Source organism: Euprymna scolopes, chromosome 13 (assembly GCF_053919585.1).
Source record: "Euprymna scolopes isolate OS-2025 chromosome 13, ASM5391958v1, whole genome shotgun sequence".
In the NCBI taxonomy this organism is placed as follows: domain Eukaryota; kingdom Metazoa; phylum Mollusca; class Cephalopoda; order Sepiida; family Sepiolidae; genus Euprymna; species Euprymna scolopes.
Genome location: NC_136494.1, coordinates 136,702,971 through 136,721,309, shown reverse-complemented (window position 1 = coordinate 136,721,309; position 18,339 = coordinate 136,702,971). Strand labels below are relative to the sequence as shown.

Sequence of the window (18,339 nt, the reverse complement as noted above, 5' to 3'; positions counted from 1 at the left end):
GTGTAAAAATAAAATTATAACAAGTAAGCTACACGGAAACTTTCATGATAAAACTGTTTTTTTAAATGAAACACAAACATGTTTATGTGGCCTCCGACCTTTGTCAGGCATCCAAGATGGCGATAAAATGCCTGACGAAGGTCGAAGGCTACATCGACCGAAACATTGCACAAATAACACTCAAGGTGAGAACAAGATTCCGATCAAAACAAGTAATACAAAGAAAAGAATGTTTATGATTTGTATTTCTTTTCGACATCCAAATGTGTTGTTTCGAGTGTCTTGATTTATAAAAGATGCTGTGTTTCTTTATCGGTGAACTTTGAACAGCTGTTCCACAAATTCAAGGTTAATGGCTTGCGCAGAATTTTCCCAAATGTTCACTAAAATACGAATACTTCCGTCAGCTGCATTCTCGTTTACAGCAAGCTGTCACCAACATGGATGCTCAGAGCTATGCACCGCGACAAATTTACGAGCTTCCGTTGGACGCGTCTACGAATCGGAAGTGACGATGTGCAGCTTCTGTCGTGTATAAAAAGGGTGAGACTCCGACTGTAATCATGTTTGTCAAGTTTGTCGACCTGAACAGGTACGTTCGCTCTCTTTCTAGCTGACTAATGTCCAATTTCTTTTCTTGACTTTATTTCAGTTAGATTAGCGAAAATCTAAACAGTCCATCTTTCAAAGCAAAATAATCCAACATTCGAAATACAACATTCGCAGTTCTTCGGTTCTATAAGAGAAGTAGAAAGTGGGCGCTTAACTCGTGTTTATCTTATTTTGTCTTTTAGTCCTCACATTCCGAGGACGATGTTTCTGAAATTGCTGTTTTCTATGTCAGAATCTATTTTATCATTGTCAAGTTTCTTAACCTTAAAGTAGTACTTTTAGCTCCTTACATCTAGTGGCTTCATGCCTTGCCGGAGCGATTTCCACAAAAAATATTAATATGATCGTCAACGTAAAACGTTTTCGAAACAATCAATATCATAATAAGACATTTTGTATTCTAAGCACATTCTTAAATTTTTATTACGCCCCACCATTATGAGGTTATCCATTGGCATCAAAGTAAAAAAATGTCTGTATTGTTGAGATAGCTTTTTCTTTGTTGACTGCGATACATTTCTTGTCCTGTGCAGTTCAAAGAGATACGGACCTACAGGCTTTGCCTTTTCAAATTAAAGAAGAGATAGTTTATTGTTAATCACCTTGACTGCTTCCGTATTGCATCAGTCACCTGCTTTCCATGACCTCACGTTACCCTGATCGGAGGGAGGCTGAAGTGGGTTTTCGACCTTCTCCAGGGGTCTTTCACAAACTAGCGGCAGGAAAGAGGCGCCTCACTTTTCCTTTGACAGTAGTGCTGTCTCGCTACCCTATACACCGCCTAGTATTCATAAATGGTTCCCAATCTGGTATTAGACAGGCTCATAATTGTTTGACTTCGGTGAGCTTACGGGGACCGGTGTGTCAACATGATTATTCTGTATAAACCTTATATAAAAAAAATAATGTAGAAATTGTTGTGATCGAGCGGTTTCGGTGATTTGTTTTACCATTGTCACGTCATATTATAAAACTAAACTAATTAGGAAATAATAAACTAATTAAGTAATAATAATTGTGGTGTATTTCTTCCATATGTCTAATGTGTGCAACAATTGCTTTGTATCCAAATAAAGTTTGCTATGTACTGATGACTAAAAACATGTCTTTCTTTCTCAGCCATGAAGCTTTTTGCAGCCTGTCTGTTCTTGTGCGTCTTGACGCTAGCCAACGCCAAAGTAGGTAAGTAATCCAAGCAACTCGTTTTATCAAAACTCTACTCGAACCACTACTAATAATAACTAGCAGGACCTGTGGAAATTCAACAGCGGTATCTTTCATGTGTAATATATACGAGGGGCATGCAATAAGTAATGCCCCTGGCCCACTTGCCACAGCAGTAGAACAACAAAACTTGGCACAGTTATTAGTCTTTCTCTACATAGGAACCACCCAGAGTTGTGCATTTCTCACATCGTTTGATGCAGCTCTGGAGATCGTTTTTGTAGAACACACCAGGTTGGTCCTCCAACCACGACGTGACTTCAGAAATCAAGGCTGCCTCATCTGGGAAACGCTTTCCTTTCAAAAACAACTTCGTGGCTGGGAAGAGGTGAAAGTCAAAGGTTGCAAGGTCAGGAGAGTAGGGAGGATAGGGAGGATTTCATAACCACATGCCCGTGCTTCTGATCTGGCGACATGCGAGTTGTGGACCGGAGCGTTGTCCTGTAGGAGGAGGCTACCTTTGCTGATCTTGCCCCGCCTCTTGATTTTGATAGCTTCCCTTAATTTCCTCAAAAGTGAAGCATAATAGGCTCCTGTAATTGTGGTACCCTTTGCCAGGAAATCTGTCATCACTACTCCGTCCTGGTCCCAGAAGACTGTGAGCATGACGTTGCCAGCGGAGGGCTGCACCCTTGCCTTCTTTGGAGGTGGTGAGTCAAACTGCTTCCACTGCATTGACTGATCTCTGGATCATAGTGATGGACCCAGGTTTCATCCTGTGTAATCAGTCTTTTGAAAAACTTTGACTCATCTTCTTGGCACATCTCCAAATTCATCCTCGAGCACTCGACGCGTTCTCGCTTATGGAATGGTGTGAGCAACCTGGGAATCCATCTGGCAGACACCTTATGCATATGCAAATGGTCACGAATGATAGTTTCCACAGACCCTGTACTAATCTTGACATCTTGGGCTATTTGGCGAATAATAATGCGCTGATCTTCCAAAATGGCAACCTCAACTTGACGGACAGATGCCTCATCAATGGCAGAAGGGGGTGACTAGGTCTGGGAGCTCTTTCCACAGACGTCCGGCCATGTTTGAATTCACGATGCCAGCGTTTTACAAGGTCATATGATGGGGCATTAGCGCCATAAGTTTCTTTCATTTCATCAAAAGTCTCCTGTGGTGTGCATCCTTTCAAATACAAAAACCGGGTCACTGCTCGACATCCAACAGGCTCCATTTCACACCTGGTTCAGTTCAAACACCTGTAAAACAGAAATCACAATTAGTTCAGAGCTGTAATTTGCCACATAATCCGTAGAGATATAAATCATTGTAAAATTTCAGCTAGATCAGACAACTGGAAGTAGGTCAGGGGCATTAATTATTGCACGCCCCTCGTATATATGTGTAATATATTGCTGTTCGGTATTCTGAGAACGTTCAACGTGAACAGAGACCTCGCGATATTATTGTAGTTCTTTTGTTAAAACTATAAATGTGTTTATCTAAGTAATCTGGTTAATGTAGTGTTAGCGTAAATTGTTGGACTCAGAATCATTTCGGTGTCTTGCTTCATCGTTTTGAGTTACGTTTTAAGCTGGCCGCTGAATCGCTTCTTCAAGCCCCGAGGAGACGTCGGATCGATGGCTTCTCTGATGAGATCGACTCACAGCGGAGGGCGTGCCCAGCATAGCGATGGCGTCCTGAGAGAAGAGCCCGCAGGAAGGAGGTAATGTAGCACTGCGCTCGGATCACCGCGTTCAGCAGGTAGTGTTGCCAGGGCACATGCATGATGTGACGCAGACAGAAATGATCGATAACCTCTAGACTGTGAAGATCAGCAGTTCTCATGGGTCAGGACTCACAACTGTAAGGAAGAATATACGGACGAGTGCTTTGTTGACTATGACTTTTTTAGCTAGCTTGATTTCCCGTCTGGACTCAAAACGGGAATGAAGGCGGCTGAAGACGAGGTGGAAGCTAGCGATGCGGCTATCAAATTTGAACGAAGATATACTTGATCGGAAACACAACCTATATTATAAAACGTTTTGTCGTACAATAGAATTAAATAAGAATAACTTGTTCTCATGTTAATATACCTATTTACTATGTCTCCTCACGGGACAGAGTTAGACACCAAGGTCCTTGTTTAACGTGGAGAAAAGGTACAAAAATAAAAAAAATTGTCTCAGTCGTGAAGGACTGCTCCTTCACCGAAAGAGAACTAGAAATGGAAGTGCAGCATCTGAAGAAAAATACTACACTTTGATCTTGGCCAAAAGGCCAAGTAAGAGTGGAAACAATATTTGCAGTTATTTGTTTAAATATTCGTATTTTATTTGCCGCGCTGAAACTTAAACGTATTCAATTATTTGTACGGAAAAAGCATTTTTACCCTTATGATAAGTAAGAATTGTTGTTTCTTTCTCAAGTGTGATGATCCCATATAAGATATAGTGATTCACGGATGCTCCCATATAAGATATAGTGATTCACGGATGCTCCCATATAAGATATGCTGATTCACGGATGCTCCCATATAAGATATGCTGATTCACGGATGCTCCCATATAAGATATGCTGATTCACGTATGCTCCCATATAAGATATACTGATTCACGGATGCTCCCATATAAGATATGCTGATTCACGGATGCTCCCATATAAGATATGCTGATTCACGGATGCTCCCATATAAGATATGCTGATTCACGGATGCTCCCATATAAGATATGCTGACTCACGGATGCTCCCATATAAGATATGCTGATTCACGGATGCTCCCATATAAGATATGCTGATTCACGGATGCTCCCATATAAGATATGCTGATTCACGGATGCTCCCATATAAGATATACTGATTCACGTATGCTCCCATATAAGATATACTGATTCACGGATGCTCCCATATAGGATATGCTGATTCACGGATTCGTGTTTTATCGTCTCTACCACTCAATCATAGTTAGATATAGTGAGATTCAAAACTGAGGCCCCTAGATTGTTTTTGACGTTTATCATTGTTATTTCTTCTTTTTTTTATTGCAGTTGGCTCCCCATGCTCCAGAACTGATACGTGGACTGAATTTCACCAAGGAAAATGCTTTGAATTGACCTGTGTGGATGGTGCTGAGAAGATCGACGAAGTGGGTACGGATTGTTTATCAATTTACAATCCTTTTATAACGGAGATCTGAGGCTTACGAGTTAAGAACCATACTCTGGTGACACTTTCGGGAGTTATTTGGAAAATAAAACATTATTGTTAGAATTTCAGCTAATTACATAATTGATTTTTAAACCCTTCACCCAAAGACGAGAATGGATTACTTATGACAATTCTTCAACTAAGGTCGAACAGGTCTGCTATGTTTTTATTAGTCTACTGTCTTTTTTCTAGACGTTTCTCCTGCTTTTAGCACCGTGAAAGTGTAGACGGCCATTTTGGTATATGGGTAGCGTGATATTTGGAGATAATGTTCGGATGATTAGGGTCATAAAAGTATGCAAGCAGATCACTAAAATAGGGCTGTAGACACACTGAAGAACAGATATCAATCTAAACATCTTCCTATTACGGGGTGGAACGATAAAAGTGTTGCCATAAAGAAAACAACACTACACCTTTATTTTAAATCTTTTATTGAAAAAAATATTTAATATCAAAGAAAATGTTTTGTAAAAATATTTTTTCTTTTAAATCAGCTTTATTTTAAATCTTTTATTGAAAAACTCAATTCAGGTAACTTGATTATGTAGTAGAGCTAACATCTATTTAGTGAAGCCGCCTTCAGCCTCAATCACTAAATCTTTAAATGTTTTGTAAATATTTAATATTAAAGAAAATGTTTTGTAAAAATATTTTTTTCTTTTAAATCTTTAAATGTTTTGTAAATATTTAATATTAAAGAAAATGTTTTGTAAATATATATTTTTCTTTTAAATCTTTAAATGTTTTGTAAATATTTAATATTAAAGAAAATGTTTTGTAAATATATATTTTTCTTTTAAATCTTTAAATGTTTTGTAAATATTTAATATCAAAGAAAATGTTTTGTAAATATATATTTTTTCTTTTAAATCTTTAAATCTTTTGTAAATATTTAATATTAAAGAAAATGTTTTGTAAATATATATTTTTCTTTTAAATCTTTAAATGTTTTGTAAATATTTAATATCAAAGAAAATGTTTTGTAAATATATATTTTTTCTTTTAAATCTTTAAATGTTTTGTAAATATTTAATATTAAAGAAAATGTTTTGTAAATATATTTTTTAAATCTTTAAAAGTTTTGTAAATATTTAATATTAAAGAAAATGTTATGTAAATATATATTTTTTTTAATCTTTAAAAGTTTTGTAAATATTTAATATCAAAGAAAATGTTTTGTAAATATATATTTTTCTTTTAAATCTTTAAATGTTTTGTAAATATTTAATATCAAAGAAAATGTTTTGTAAATATATATTTTTCTTTTAAATCTTTAAAAGTTTTGTAAATATTTAATATTAAAGAAAATGTTTTGTAAATATATATTTTTTAAATCTTTAAAAGTTTTGTAAATATTTAATATTAAAGAAAATGTTATGTAAATATATATTTTTTTTAATCTTTAAAAGTTTTGTAAATATTTAATATCAAAGAAAATGTTTTGTAAATATATATTTTTTTAATCTTTAAAAGTTTTTTTTTAAATATTTGATATTAAAGAAAATGTTATGCAAATATATATTTTTTCTTTTAAATCTTTAAAAGTTTTGTAAATACTTAATATTAAAGAAAATGTTTTGTAAATATATATTTTTTTTAATCTTTAAAAGTTTTGTAAATATTTAATATTAAAGAAAATGTTTCGTAAATATATATTTTTCTTTTAAATCTTTAAGTTTTATAAATATTTAATATTAAAGAAAATGTTTTGTAAATATATATTTAAAAAATCTTTCTTCCGAACATTCGACCATGTTTGCTATTTGACGTGTTTACAAACAACCAACGGCGATGTCAAGGTCGAACAACCAGTGCACATTGAAATGTTCGACAAACTTTTGTCTTCTTTCAAGTATGCAGTTCAAGAATCCGATGACTATTCCTCACACAATTTCCCACTTTTATAGATAGAACAACAAAATATATTCGGCGTTGCCCAGTCGTAAAATACGCATAAATTTTAATTAATGCAGAATTTTTATTTATTATGAACAGAAATACGGTAGGTATTAAATGTAAGGTTAAATAATTTTTAAAAAATAGAAAATGAACAGACAGAGACTGAGACATGTGCAAGCGTGTATTTTTACCTTTTAATCCGAATGAACACAGATTTAAAAAGTTTTTCACATATCTGAATACTCTTCTCAATTTAAATTCTGTATATCAAATATGCGTTGAGTATATAAATTCAGAATTTTCCTCACACATACGCATTTTCACTTTTATATATATATATATATATATATATATATATATATATATATATATATATATATATATATAAATCATTAATCCTCTTCAGATTGTGGTTCCGCAAATGGAGGAGGTGAAGCTGAAGAAGACGGAAATGAAGAGGGTGCAGACAAAGCCGAACCAGGCAACGATGATAAAGAAAATAATTCAGATGAAATTGGACCATATGCTGGGCCAGAGAAACGTGATGCAGAGGAAGAGGAAGACGCTCAAGAAGAAGGAGACCCCGAGGGAGGAGTAGAAAGCAAACAAAATGAAGAAACATTTGAAGAAGAGGATAATAACATTGTTGAAGGTGACGAGTATACATCGACACCTCGGCCTGACTATTACTTAACGAGTATCGGATATAAAATAAACCAAACAGAGGAGAACGGAGAGGAATCTGCGCCGGTAAATTCGAAACGCTCACTCGAGGATGCTGAGGATGATGGAACGGTTGGTGATGAAGATGGTGATGAAGGTGATGAAGACAATGTTGGCGAAGAGTCAGAAGGCCATGAAGTACCATCCGATGAGAGTGGAGAAGATGAAGATAAAGAAGAGGAAGGTTCCGACGAAAGCGCAGAAGACGAAGGAGCAGAAACCGGTGGTGCTGTCGGAGATGAAGACGGAATTCAGAAACGTGAAGCCGAGCTGGAAGATGCTGGTACAGAGGAAGAAGCTAACGAGAGTGGAGAAGATGATGACGATGCTGAAGAACCGGCAGACGAGAGTGCGGAAATTGATGGAACCGGTGAAGACGAAGAAGTCGTTGGAGAAGCAGAAGATGGTGAGGAAGAGGAGCCTGAAATGAACGGTGAAGAAGCTGGAGAAAATGAAAGTGGCGAAGATGATGATGAAAACGAAGAAGCCTCTGACGAAAGTCTGGAAAAATCCAGCGATGATGAAGATGAGGCTGCTGAGGGCATTGAGAAACGTGAAGCCGAGCTTGCAGAAGCTGCTGAAGCTGATGGAGAAGCTGATGGTGATGAAGGTGATGAAGACAATGCTGGCGAAGAGGAAGAAGGCCATGAAGCAGCGTCCGATGAGAGTGGAGAGGATGAAGATGAAGAAGAAGAGGGTTCCGACGAAAGCGCAGAAGACGAAGGAGCAGAAACCGGTGATGTTGTCGGAGATGAAAATGGTATTCAGAAACGTGAAGCCGAGCTTGAAGAAGCTGCTGAAGCTGATGGTGAAGCTGATGGTGATGAGGGTGATGTAGACAATGCTGGCGAAGAGGAAGAAGGCCATGAAGCAGCGTCCGATGAGAGTGGAGAGGATGAAGATGAAGAAGAAGAGGGTTCCGACGAAAGCGCAGAAGACGAAGGAGCAGAAACCGCTGATGTTGTCGGAGATGAAAATGGCATTCAGAAACGTGAAGCCGAGCTTGAAGAAGCTGCTGAAGCTGATGGTGAAGCTGATAGTGATGAAGGTGATGAAGACAATGCTGGCGAAGAGGAAGAAGGCCATGAAGCAGCGTCCGATGAGAGTGGAGAGGATGAAGATGAAGAAGAAGAGGGTTCCGACGAAAGCGCAGAAGACGAAGGAGCAGAAACCGGTGATGTTGTCGGAGATGAAAATGGTATTCAGAAACGTGAAGCCGAGCTTGAAGAAGCTGCTGAAGCTGATGGTGAAGCTGATGGTGATGAAGGTGATGAAGACAATGCTGGCGAAGAGGAAGAAGGCCATGAAGAAGCGTCCGATGAGAGTGGAGAGGATGAAGATGAAGAAGAAGAGGGTTCCGACGAAAGCGCAGAAGACGAAGGAGCAGAAACAGGTGATGTTGTCGGAGATGAAAATGGTATTCAGAAACGTGAAGCCGAGCTTGAAGAAGCTGCTGAAGCTGATGGTGAAGCTGATGGTGATGAAGGTGATGTAGACAATGCTGGCGAAGAGGAAGAAGGCCATGAAGCAGCGTCCGATGAGAGTGGAGAGGATGAAGATGAAGAAGAAGAGGGTTCCGACGAAAGCGCAGAAGACGAAGGAGCAGAAACCGGTGATGTTGTCGGAGATGAAAATGGTATTCAGAAACGTGAAGCCGAGCTTGAAGAAGCTGCTGAAGCTGATGGTGAAGCTGATGGTGATGAAGGTGATGAAGACAATGCTGGCGAAGAGGAAGAAGGCCATGAAGCAGCGTCCGATGAGAGTGGAGAGGATGAAGATGAAGAAGAAGAGGGTTCCGACGAAAGCGCAGAAGACGAAGGAGCAGAAACCGCTGATGTTGTCGGAGATGAAAATGGTATTCAGAAACGTGAAGCCGAGCTTGAAGAAGCTGCTGAAGCTGATGGTGAAGCTGATGGTGATGAAGGTGATGAAGACAATGCTGGCGAAGAGGAAGAAGGCCATGAAGCAGCGTCCGATGAGAGTGGAGAGGATGAAGATGAAGAAGAAGAGGGTTCCGACGAAAGCGCAGAAGACGAAGGAGCAGAAACCGGTGATGTTGTCGGAGATGAAAATGGTATTCAGAAACGTGAAGCCGAGCTTGAAGAAGCTGCTGAAGCTGATGGTGAAGCTGATGGTGATGAAGGTGATGAAGACAATGCTGGCGAAGAGGAAGAAGGCCATGAAGCAGCGTCCGATGAGAGTGGAGAGGATGAAGATGAAGAAGAAGAGGGTTCCGACGAAAGCGCAGAAGACGAAGGAGCAGAAACCGCTGATGTTGTCGGAGATGAAAATGGTATTCAGAAACGTGAAGCCGAGCTTGAAGAAGCTGCTGAAGCTGATGGTGAAGCTGATGGTGATGAAGGTGATGAAGACAATGCTGGCGAAGAGGAAGAAGGCCATGAAGCAGCGTCCGATGAGAGTGGAGAGGATGAAGATGAAGAAGAAGAGGGTTCCGACGAAAGCGCAGAAGACGAAGGAGCAGAAACAGGTGATGTTGTCGGAGATGAAAATGGTATTCAGAAACGTGAAGCCGAGCTTGAAGAAGCTGCTGAAGCTGATGGTGAAGCTGATGGTGATGAAGGTGATAAAGACAATGCTGGCGAAGAGGAAGAAGGCCATGAAGCAGCGTCCGATGAGAGTGGAGAGGATGAAGATGAAGAAGAAGAGGGTTCCGACGAAAGCGCAGAAGACGAAGGAGCAGAAACCGGTGATGTTGTCGGAGATGAAAATGGTATTCAGAAACGTGAAGCCGAGCTTGAAGAAGTTGCTGAAGCTGATGGTGAAGCTGATGGTGAAGCTGATGGTGATGAAGGTGATGAAGACAATGCTGGCGAAGAGGAAGAAGGCCATGAAGCAGCGTCCGATGAGAGTGGAGAGGATGAAGATGAAGAAGAAGAGGGTTCCGACGAAAGCGCAGAAGACGAAGGAGCAGAAACCGGCGATGTTGTCGGAGATGAAAATGGTATGCAGAAACGTGAAGCCGAGCTGGAAGAAGCTGCTGAAGATGATGGTGAAGCTGATGGTGATGAAGGTGATGAAGACAATGCTGGCGAAGAGGAAGAAGGCCATGAAGCAGCGTCCGATGAGAGTGGAGAGGATGAAGATGAAGAAGAGGAGGGTTCCGACGAAAGCGCAGAAGACGAAGGAGCAGAAACCGGCGATGTTGTCGGAGATGAAAATGGTATGCAGAAACGTGAAGCCGAGCTGGAAGAAGCTGCTGAAGATGATGGTGAAGCTGATGGTGATGAAGGTGATGAAGACAATGCTGGCGAAGAGGAAGAAGGCCATGAAGCAGCGTCCGATGAGAGTGGAGAGGATGAAGATGAAGAAGAGGAGGGTTCCGACGAAAGCGCAGAAGACGAAGGAGCAGAAACCGGTGATGTTGTCGGAGATGAAAATGGTATTCAGAAACGTGAAGCCGAACTGGAAGACGCTGGTACAGAGGGTGAAGCTAACGAGAGTGGAGAAGATGATGACGATGCTGAAGAACCGACAGAGGAGAGTGCGGAAACTGATGGAACCGGTGAAGACGAAGAAGTCGTTGGAGAAGCAGAAGATGGTGAGGAGGAGGAGCCTGAAATGAATGGTGAAGAAGCTGGAGAAAATGAAAGTGGCGAAGATGATGATGAAAATGAGGAAGCTTCTGATGAAAGTCTGGAAAAATCCAGCGATGATGAAGATGAGGCTGCTGAGGGCATTGAGAAACGTGAAGCCGAGCTTGAAGAAACTGCTGAAGCTGATGGTGAAGCTGATGGTGATGAAGGTGATGAAGACAATGCTGGCGAAGAGGAAGAAGGCCATGAAGCAGCGTCCGATGAGAGTGGAGAGGATGAAGATGAAGAAGAGGAGGGTTCCGACGAAAGCGCAGAAGACGAAGGAGCAGAAACCGGTGATGTTGTCGGAGATGAAAATGGTATTCAGAAACGTGAAGCCGAGCTTGAAGACGCTGGTACAGAGGGTGAAGCTAACGAGAGTGGAGAAGATGATGACGATGCTGAAGAACCGACAGAGGAGAGTGCGGAAACTGATGGAACCGGTGAAGACGAAGAAGTCGTTGGAGAAGCAGAAGATGGTGAGGAGGAGGAGCCTGAAATGAATGGTGAAGAAGCTGGAGAAAATGAAAGTGGCGAAGATGATGATGAAAATGAGGAAGCTTCTGATGAAAGTCTGGAAAAATCCAGCGATGATGAAGATGAGGCTGCTGAGGGCATTGAGAAACGTGAAGCCGAGCTTGAAGAAACTGCTGAAGCTGATGGTGAAGCTGATGGTGATGAAGGTGATGAAGACAATGCTGGCGAAGAGGAAGAAGGCCATGAAGCAGCGTCCGATGAGAGTGGAGAGGATGAAGATGAAGAAGAGGAGGGTTCCGACGAAAGCGCAGAAGACGAAGGAGCAGAAACCGGTGATGTTGTCGGAGATGAAAATGGTATTCAGAAACGTGAAGCCGAGCTTGAAGACGCTGGTACAGAGGGTGAAGCTAACGAGAGTGGAGAAGATGATGACGATGCTGAAGAACCGACAGAGGAGAGTGCGGAAACTGATGGAACCGGTGAAGACGAAGAAGTCGTTGGAGAAGCAGAAGATGGTGAGGAGGAGGAGCCTGAAATGAATGGTGAAGAAGCTGGAGAAAATGAAAGTGGCGAAGATGATGATGAAAATGAGGAAGCTTCTGATGAAAGTCTGGAAAAATCCAGCGATGATGAAGATGAGGCTGCTGAGGGCATTGAGAAACGTGAAGCCGAGCTTGAAGAAACTGCTGAAGCTGATGGTGAAGCTGATGGTGATGAAGGTGATGTAGACCATGCTGGCGAAGAGGAAGAAGGCCATGAAGCAGCGTCCGATGAGAGTGGAGAGGATGAAGATGAAGAAGAAGAGGGTTCCGACGAAAGTGCAGAAGACGAAGGAGCAGAAACCGCTGATGTTGTCGGAGATGAAAATGGTATTCAGAAACGTGAAGCCGAGCTGGAAGAAGCTGCTGAAGATGATGGTGAAGCTGATGGTGATGAAGGTGATGAAGACAATGCTGGCGAAGAGGAAGAAGGCCATGAAGCAGCGTCCGATGAGAGTGGAGAGGATGAAGATGAAGAAGAAGAGGGTTCCGACGAAAGCGCAGAAGACGAAGGAGCAGAAACCGCTGATGTTGTCGGAGATGAAAATGGTATTCAGAAACGTGAAGCCGAGCTTGAAGACGCTGGTACAGAGGGTGAAGCTAACGAGAGTGGAGAAGATGATGACGATGCTGAAGAACCGACAGAGGAGAGTGCGGAAACTGATGGAACCGGTGAAGACGAAGAAGTCGTTGGAGAAGCAGAAGATGGTGAGGAGGAGGAGCCTGAAATGAATGGTGAAGAAGCTGGAGAAAATGAAAGTGGCGAAGATGATGATGAAAATGAGGAAGCTTCTGATGAAAGTCTGGAAAAATCCAGCGATGATGAAGATGAGGCTGCTGAGGGCATTGAGAAACGTGAAGCCGAGCTTGAAGAAACTGCTGAAGCTGATGGTGAAGCTGATGGTGATGAAGGTGATGAAGACAATGCTGGCGAAGAGGAAGAAGGCCATGAAGCAGCGTCCGATGAGAGTGGAGAGGATGAAGATGAAGAAGAGGAGGGTTCCGACGAAAGTGCAGAAGACGAAGGAGCAGAAACCGGTGATGTTGTCGGAGATGAAAATGGTATTCAGAAACGTGAAGCCGAGCTGGAAGAAGCTGCTGAAGATGATGGTGAAGCTGATGGTGATGAAGGTGATGAAGACAATGCTGGCGAAGAGGAAGAAGGCCATGAAGCAGCGTCCGATGAGAGTGGAGAGGATGAAGATGAAGAAGAGGAGGGTTCCGACGAAAGCGCAGAAGACGAAGGAGCAGAAACCGCTGATGTTGTCGGAGATGAAAATGGTATTCAGAAACGTGAAGCCGAGCTTGAAGACGCTGGTACAGAGGGTGAAGCTAACGAGAGTGGAGAAGATGATGACGATGCTGAAGAACCGACAGAGGAGAGTGCGGAAACTGATGGAACCGGTGAAGACGAAGAAGTCGTTGGAGAAGCAGAAGATGGTGAGGAGGAGGAGCCTGAAATGAATGGTGAAGAAGCTGGAGAAAATGAAAGTGGCGAAGATGATGATGAAAATGAGGCAGCTTCTGATGAAAGTCTGGAAAAATCCAGCGATGATGAAGATGAGGCTGCTGAGGGCATTGAGAAACGTGAAGCCGAGCTTGAAGAAGCTGCTGAAGCTGATGGTGAAGCTGATGGTGATGAAGGTGATGAAGACAATGCTGGCGAAGAGGAAGAAGGCCATGAAGCAGCGTCCGATGAGAGTGGAGAGGATGAAGATGAAGAAGAAGAGGGTTCCGACGAAAGTGCAGAAGACGAAGGAGCAGAAACCGGTGATGTTGTCGGAGATGAAAATGGTATTCAGAAACGTGAAGCCGAGCTGGAAGAAGCTGCTGAAGATGATGGTGAAGCTGATGGTGATGAAGGTGATGAAGACAATGCTGGCGAAGAGGAAGAAGGCCATGAAGCAGCGTCCGATGAGAGTGGAGAGGATGAAGATGAAGAAGAGGAGGGTTCCGACGAAAGTGCAGAAGACGAAGGAGCAGAAACCGGTGATGTTGTCGGAGATGAAAATGGTATTCAGAAACGTGAAGCCGAGCTGGAAGAAGCTGCTGAAGATGATGGTGAAGCTGATGGTGATGAAGGTGATGAAGACAATGCTGGCGAAGAGGAAGAAGGCCATGAAGCAGCGTCCGATGAGAGTGGAGAGGATGAAGATGAAGAAGAGGAGGGTTCCGACGAAAGCGCAGAAGACGAAGGAGCAGAAACCGCTGATGTTGTCGGAGATGAAAATGGTATTCAGAAACGTGAAGCCGAGCTGGAAGACGCTGGTACAGAGGGTGAAGCTAACGAGAGTGGAGAAGATGATGACGATGCTGAAGAACCGACAGAGGAGAGTGCGGAAACTGATGGAACCGGTGAAGACGAAGAAGTCGTTGGAGAAGCAGAAGATGGTGAGGAGGAGGAGCCTGAAATGAATGGTGAAGAAGCTGGAGAAAATGAAAGTGGCGAAGATGATGATGAAAATGAGGAAGCTTCTGATGAAAGTCTGGAAAAATCCAGCGATGATGAAGATGAGGCTGCTGAGGGCATTGAGAAACGTGAAGCCGAGCTTGAAGAAGCTGCTGAAGCTGATGGTGAAGCTGATGGTGATGAAGGTGATGAAGACCATGCTGGCGAAGAGAAAGAAGGCCATGAAGCAGCGTCCGATGAGAGTGGAGAGGATGAAGATGAAGAAGAAGAGGGTTCCGACGAAAGCGCAGAAGATGAAGGAGCAGAAACCGGTGATGCTGTCGGAGATGGTATTGAGAAACGTCAAGCTGAACATGGTGAAGCTGGTGAGGAGGCTGGAATGAACCAAAGTGGAGAAGATGATGACGACGCAGAAGTTCCAGCTAAGGAGAGTGCGGAAGCTGATGGAGCGGGAGAAGATGAAGAAGTTTTTGGAGAAGCTGAGGATGGAGAGGATGAGAAACCTGAAGTAAATGGTCACGAAGCCGGCGAAAATGAAAGTGGCGAAGATGACGATCAAGTAGAGGCAGGTGGCGATGAGAGTTGGGAGACAGACGCCGATGATTTAAGTGACGATTATTTTGTTGGACTTTGGAGCGATGAGGATTCCGACGAAAGCGCAGAAGACGAAGGAGCAGAAACCGGTGATGTTGTCGGAGATGAAAATGTTATGCAGAAACGTGAAGCCGAGCTTGAAGACGCTGGTACAGAGGGTGAAGCTAACGAGAGTGGAGAAGATGATGACGATGCTGAAGAACCGGCAGAGGAGAGTGCGGAAACTGATGGAACCGGTGAAGACGAAGAAGTCGTTGGAGAAGCAGAAGATGGTGAGGAGGAGGAGCCTGAAATGAATGGTGAAGAAGCTGGAGAAAATGAAAGTGGCGAAGATGATGATGAAAATGAGGAAGCTTCTGATGAAAGTCTGGAAAAATCCAGCGATGATGAAGATGAGGCTGCTGAGGGCATTGAGAAACGTGAAGCCGAGCTTGAAGAAGCTGCTGAAGCTGATGGTGAAGCTGATGGTGAAGCTGATGGTGATGAAGGTGATGAAGACCATGCTGGCGAAGAGGAAGAAGGCCATGAAGCAGCGTCCGATGAGAGTGGAGAGGATGAAGATGAAGAAGAAGAGGGTTCCGACGAAAGCGCAGAAGATGAAGGAGCAGAAACCGGTGATGCTGTCGGAGATGGTATTGAGAAACGTCAAGCTGAACATGGTGAAGCGGGTGATGAGGCTGGAATGAACCAAAGTGGAGAAGATGATGACGACGCAGAAGTTCCAGCTAAGGAGAGTGCGGAAACTGATGGAACGGGAGAAGATGAAGAAGTTTTTGGAGAAGCTGAGGATGGAGAGGATGAGGAACCTGAAGTAAATGGTCACGAAGCCGGCGAAAATGAAAGTGGCGAAGATGGCGATCAAGTAGAGGCAGGTGGCGATGAGAGTTGGGAGAAAGACGCCGATGATGAAGATGAAGATTATTTTGTTGGACTTCGGGACAATGAGGCTGAGGATGTAGAAGAGAATGGAGAAGAAACTGGCTCAAACGAAAGCGGTGAAGATGATGATGAAAATGAGGCTGCATCTGACGAAAGTGCTGAAGCGAAGTTCATGGGAGAAGATGAAGATCAACAGGCAGAAGAAGATGTTGAAGACGAGGATCAGATAGAGCTTGCAGACGAAGCCGGGTCAAATGAGAGTGGCGAAGATGACGATGAAATGGAAGCGGCTGATGACGAAAGTTTAGAGAAAGAAGGCGCCGGTGAGGATGAAGCTATTCCAGGCGAAATTGATACTGTAGAATCTGAGGCATTAGAAGAAAATGGAGATGAAACTGGCTCGAACGAAAGCGGTGAAGATGACGATGCAAACGAAGAGGCATCTGACGAAAGTGCCGAACAAGGAGCTGGAGATGAAGACGAAGCTTTTGAGGGAGAAACGTTCCAGCAAGGAGAAGATGGAGAACCAGAAGAAGGGGAGGCGGCCACTGAAGAAGGAGATGAAGCTGGGTCGAACGAGAGTGGAGAAGATAACGATGATAATGAAGAGGCGTCCGATGAGAGCACCGAGAAAGAGGGAAATAACGATGGTGAAAAGCATGTGGAAGTAGAACAAGAAGATGGAGAAAACGCTGGGGATGATGACTTTATAGGAAGAATAGGTTGGAAATTTGCTCGCAGACTCCGAAGAAAACTTTGGAGGGCACACAAAATGAAAAATTTGCTGTTTTAATAAATCTGCTAGTCTAAATTCTATGAAATTTCATGAATCACATTTTTTAAGAAATAAATTATCACTTTAGTAAAATATTAACTCCGTTTTTGTCTGGTTTTATTTCTTTTGATTTTGCTGTTTTTTTTTGTTTGTTTGTTTGTTTTTTGTGGGGGGGTCGAGCTGAACTGTTATCATTATTCAATTTTTCGGGCTATTTTCTTCAAAACGTCTATATTTATGTTTTTATCGCTTTGATTAACCAAACCAACACCAACGGAATATATAGAGAGGATGTCCCAAATATATATATACATCCTTTAAATCTTTAGATCTCTTTCAATTTATTGCGTCTGATTACAAATAGGATTGATAGAAGAACAGAAAATTCTTAGATGAAAATTAACAAAAAAACTAGATCTCAATAAATGTAAAGGCTACAATGTTGGAATCAAGAAACCAAAAATACAGATAATTATTAAAAAAATTTTCTTTAATCCATGGATTTTCAATGAATTGCTCATTTCATCCGGGGAAATGTTATTAGCAAAATAAATGTGAGTAATTATAAATTTTGCTTATTAGCACATAAATTGAAAATTTAAATTTGAAACGATGGTATAAAAAGGATACTCTATGGTTGAAAGAATGAGGATGCACGAACAGTCGTAAAATCCGATGAATATTGGAAACTTCCAGAATGAATTGCGGTTTTAATGTAAACATATACACAGGAGGAAAAATGAAAACAAAAACAATATAAATAAATATACTAATGGATATAGATTTATTTGGTCATTAAATAGGGAGATTGCATCAGTTAGGAGTACGATTTAGATATATGTTTTTTATACGTAGGTATTTCGATGATATGTCTTTCTGGCATATCCTGACTTAATTGACTTCCATTTTCTACCGCCAGAAACTATCATCACACTCCCTAATTCTTTATGTTTATAAGAGTATCTACTATTACCTCTTATCGCTTTCTTCCCAGGTTTTTTCTCGATGTTAAATGCACAAGTCCACATATAACACGCGTATACCGCTTAACGTCCGATACTAAACCCCCTAACCCCATTATATACCACGTATATATCAATTATGTGATGATCCCAATTTCGTCATAATCACTCTCCTTCCATTCTCATACTGTTTATACTTCATATGTTCTTATTTTCTGCTCCTAATGTATAATGTTAATGTGTTACCTAACACCTTTTCTCTTCTTGACATGAAAAGTATTAGGCTTCCAAATACTTATGTATAAAGAGCATATATATCCTGCGCTCCTAATTGATGAAATCTTCGTATTGGATGAACAATTACATTTATATGCATTTGTGTATATCTTCATATTGTTTTCTTTTTCCTTCTGATTATAAGCTCCACTTCAAATGTTGAGCTTTTTATAATCCCGATGTCTCCTTTGGAAGAATTGCTCTACTTCTT

The 18,339-nt window shown here is 41.8% G+C and overlaps 1 protein-coding gene across 1 annotated transcript; it reads left to right on the top strand.

Annotated features, from left to right (window-relative positions):
• Positions 1-541: 541 nt before the first annotated feature.
• Positions 542-16,989, top strand: LOC145292205 (uncharacterized). The gene is made up of 4 exons (XM_080138519.1): positions 542-592; positions 1,732-1,794; positions 4,839-4,940; positions 7,307-16,989. Exons 2-4 carry the CDS (start codon positions 1,734-1,736, stop codon positions 16,906-16,908), a joined length of 9,765 nt encoding a protein of 3,254 aa, XP_079994645.1. The 5' UTR covers positions 542-592; positions 1,732-1,733; the 3' UTR covers positions 16,909-16,989.
• The last annotated feature ends 1,350 nt before the right edge of the window (positions 16,990-18,339 follow it).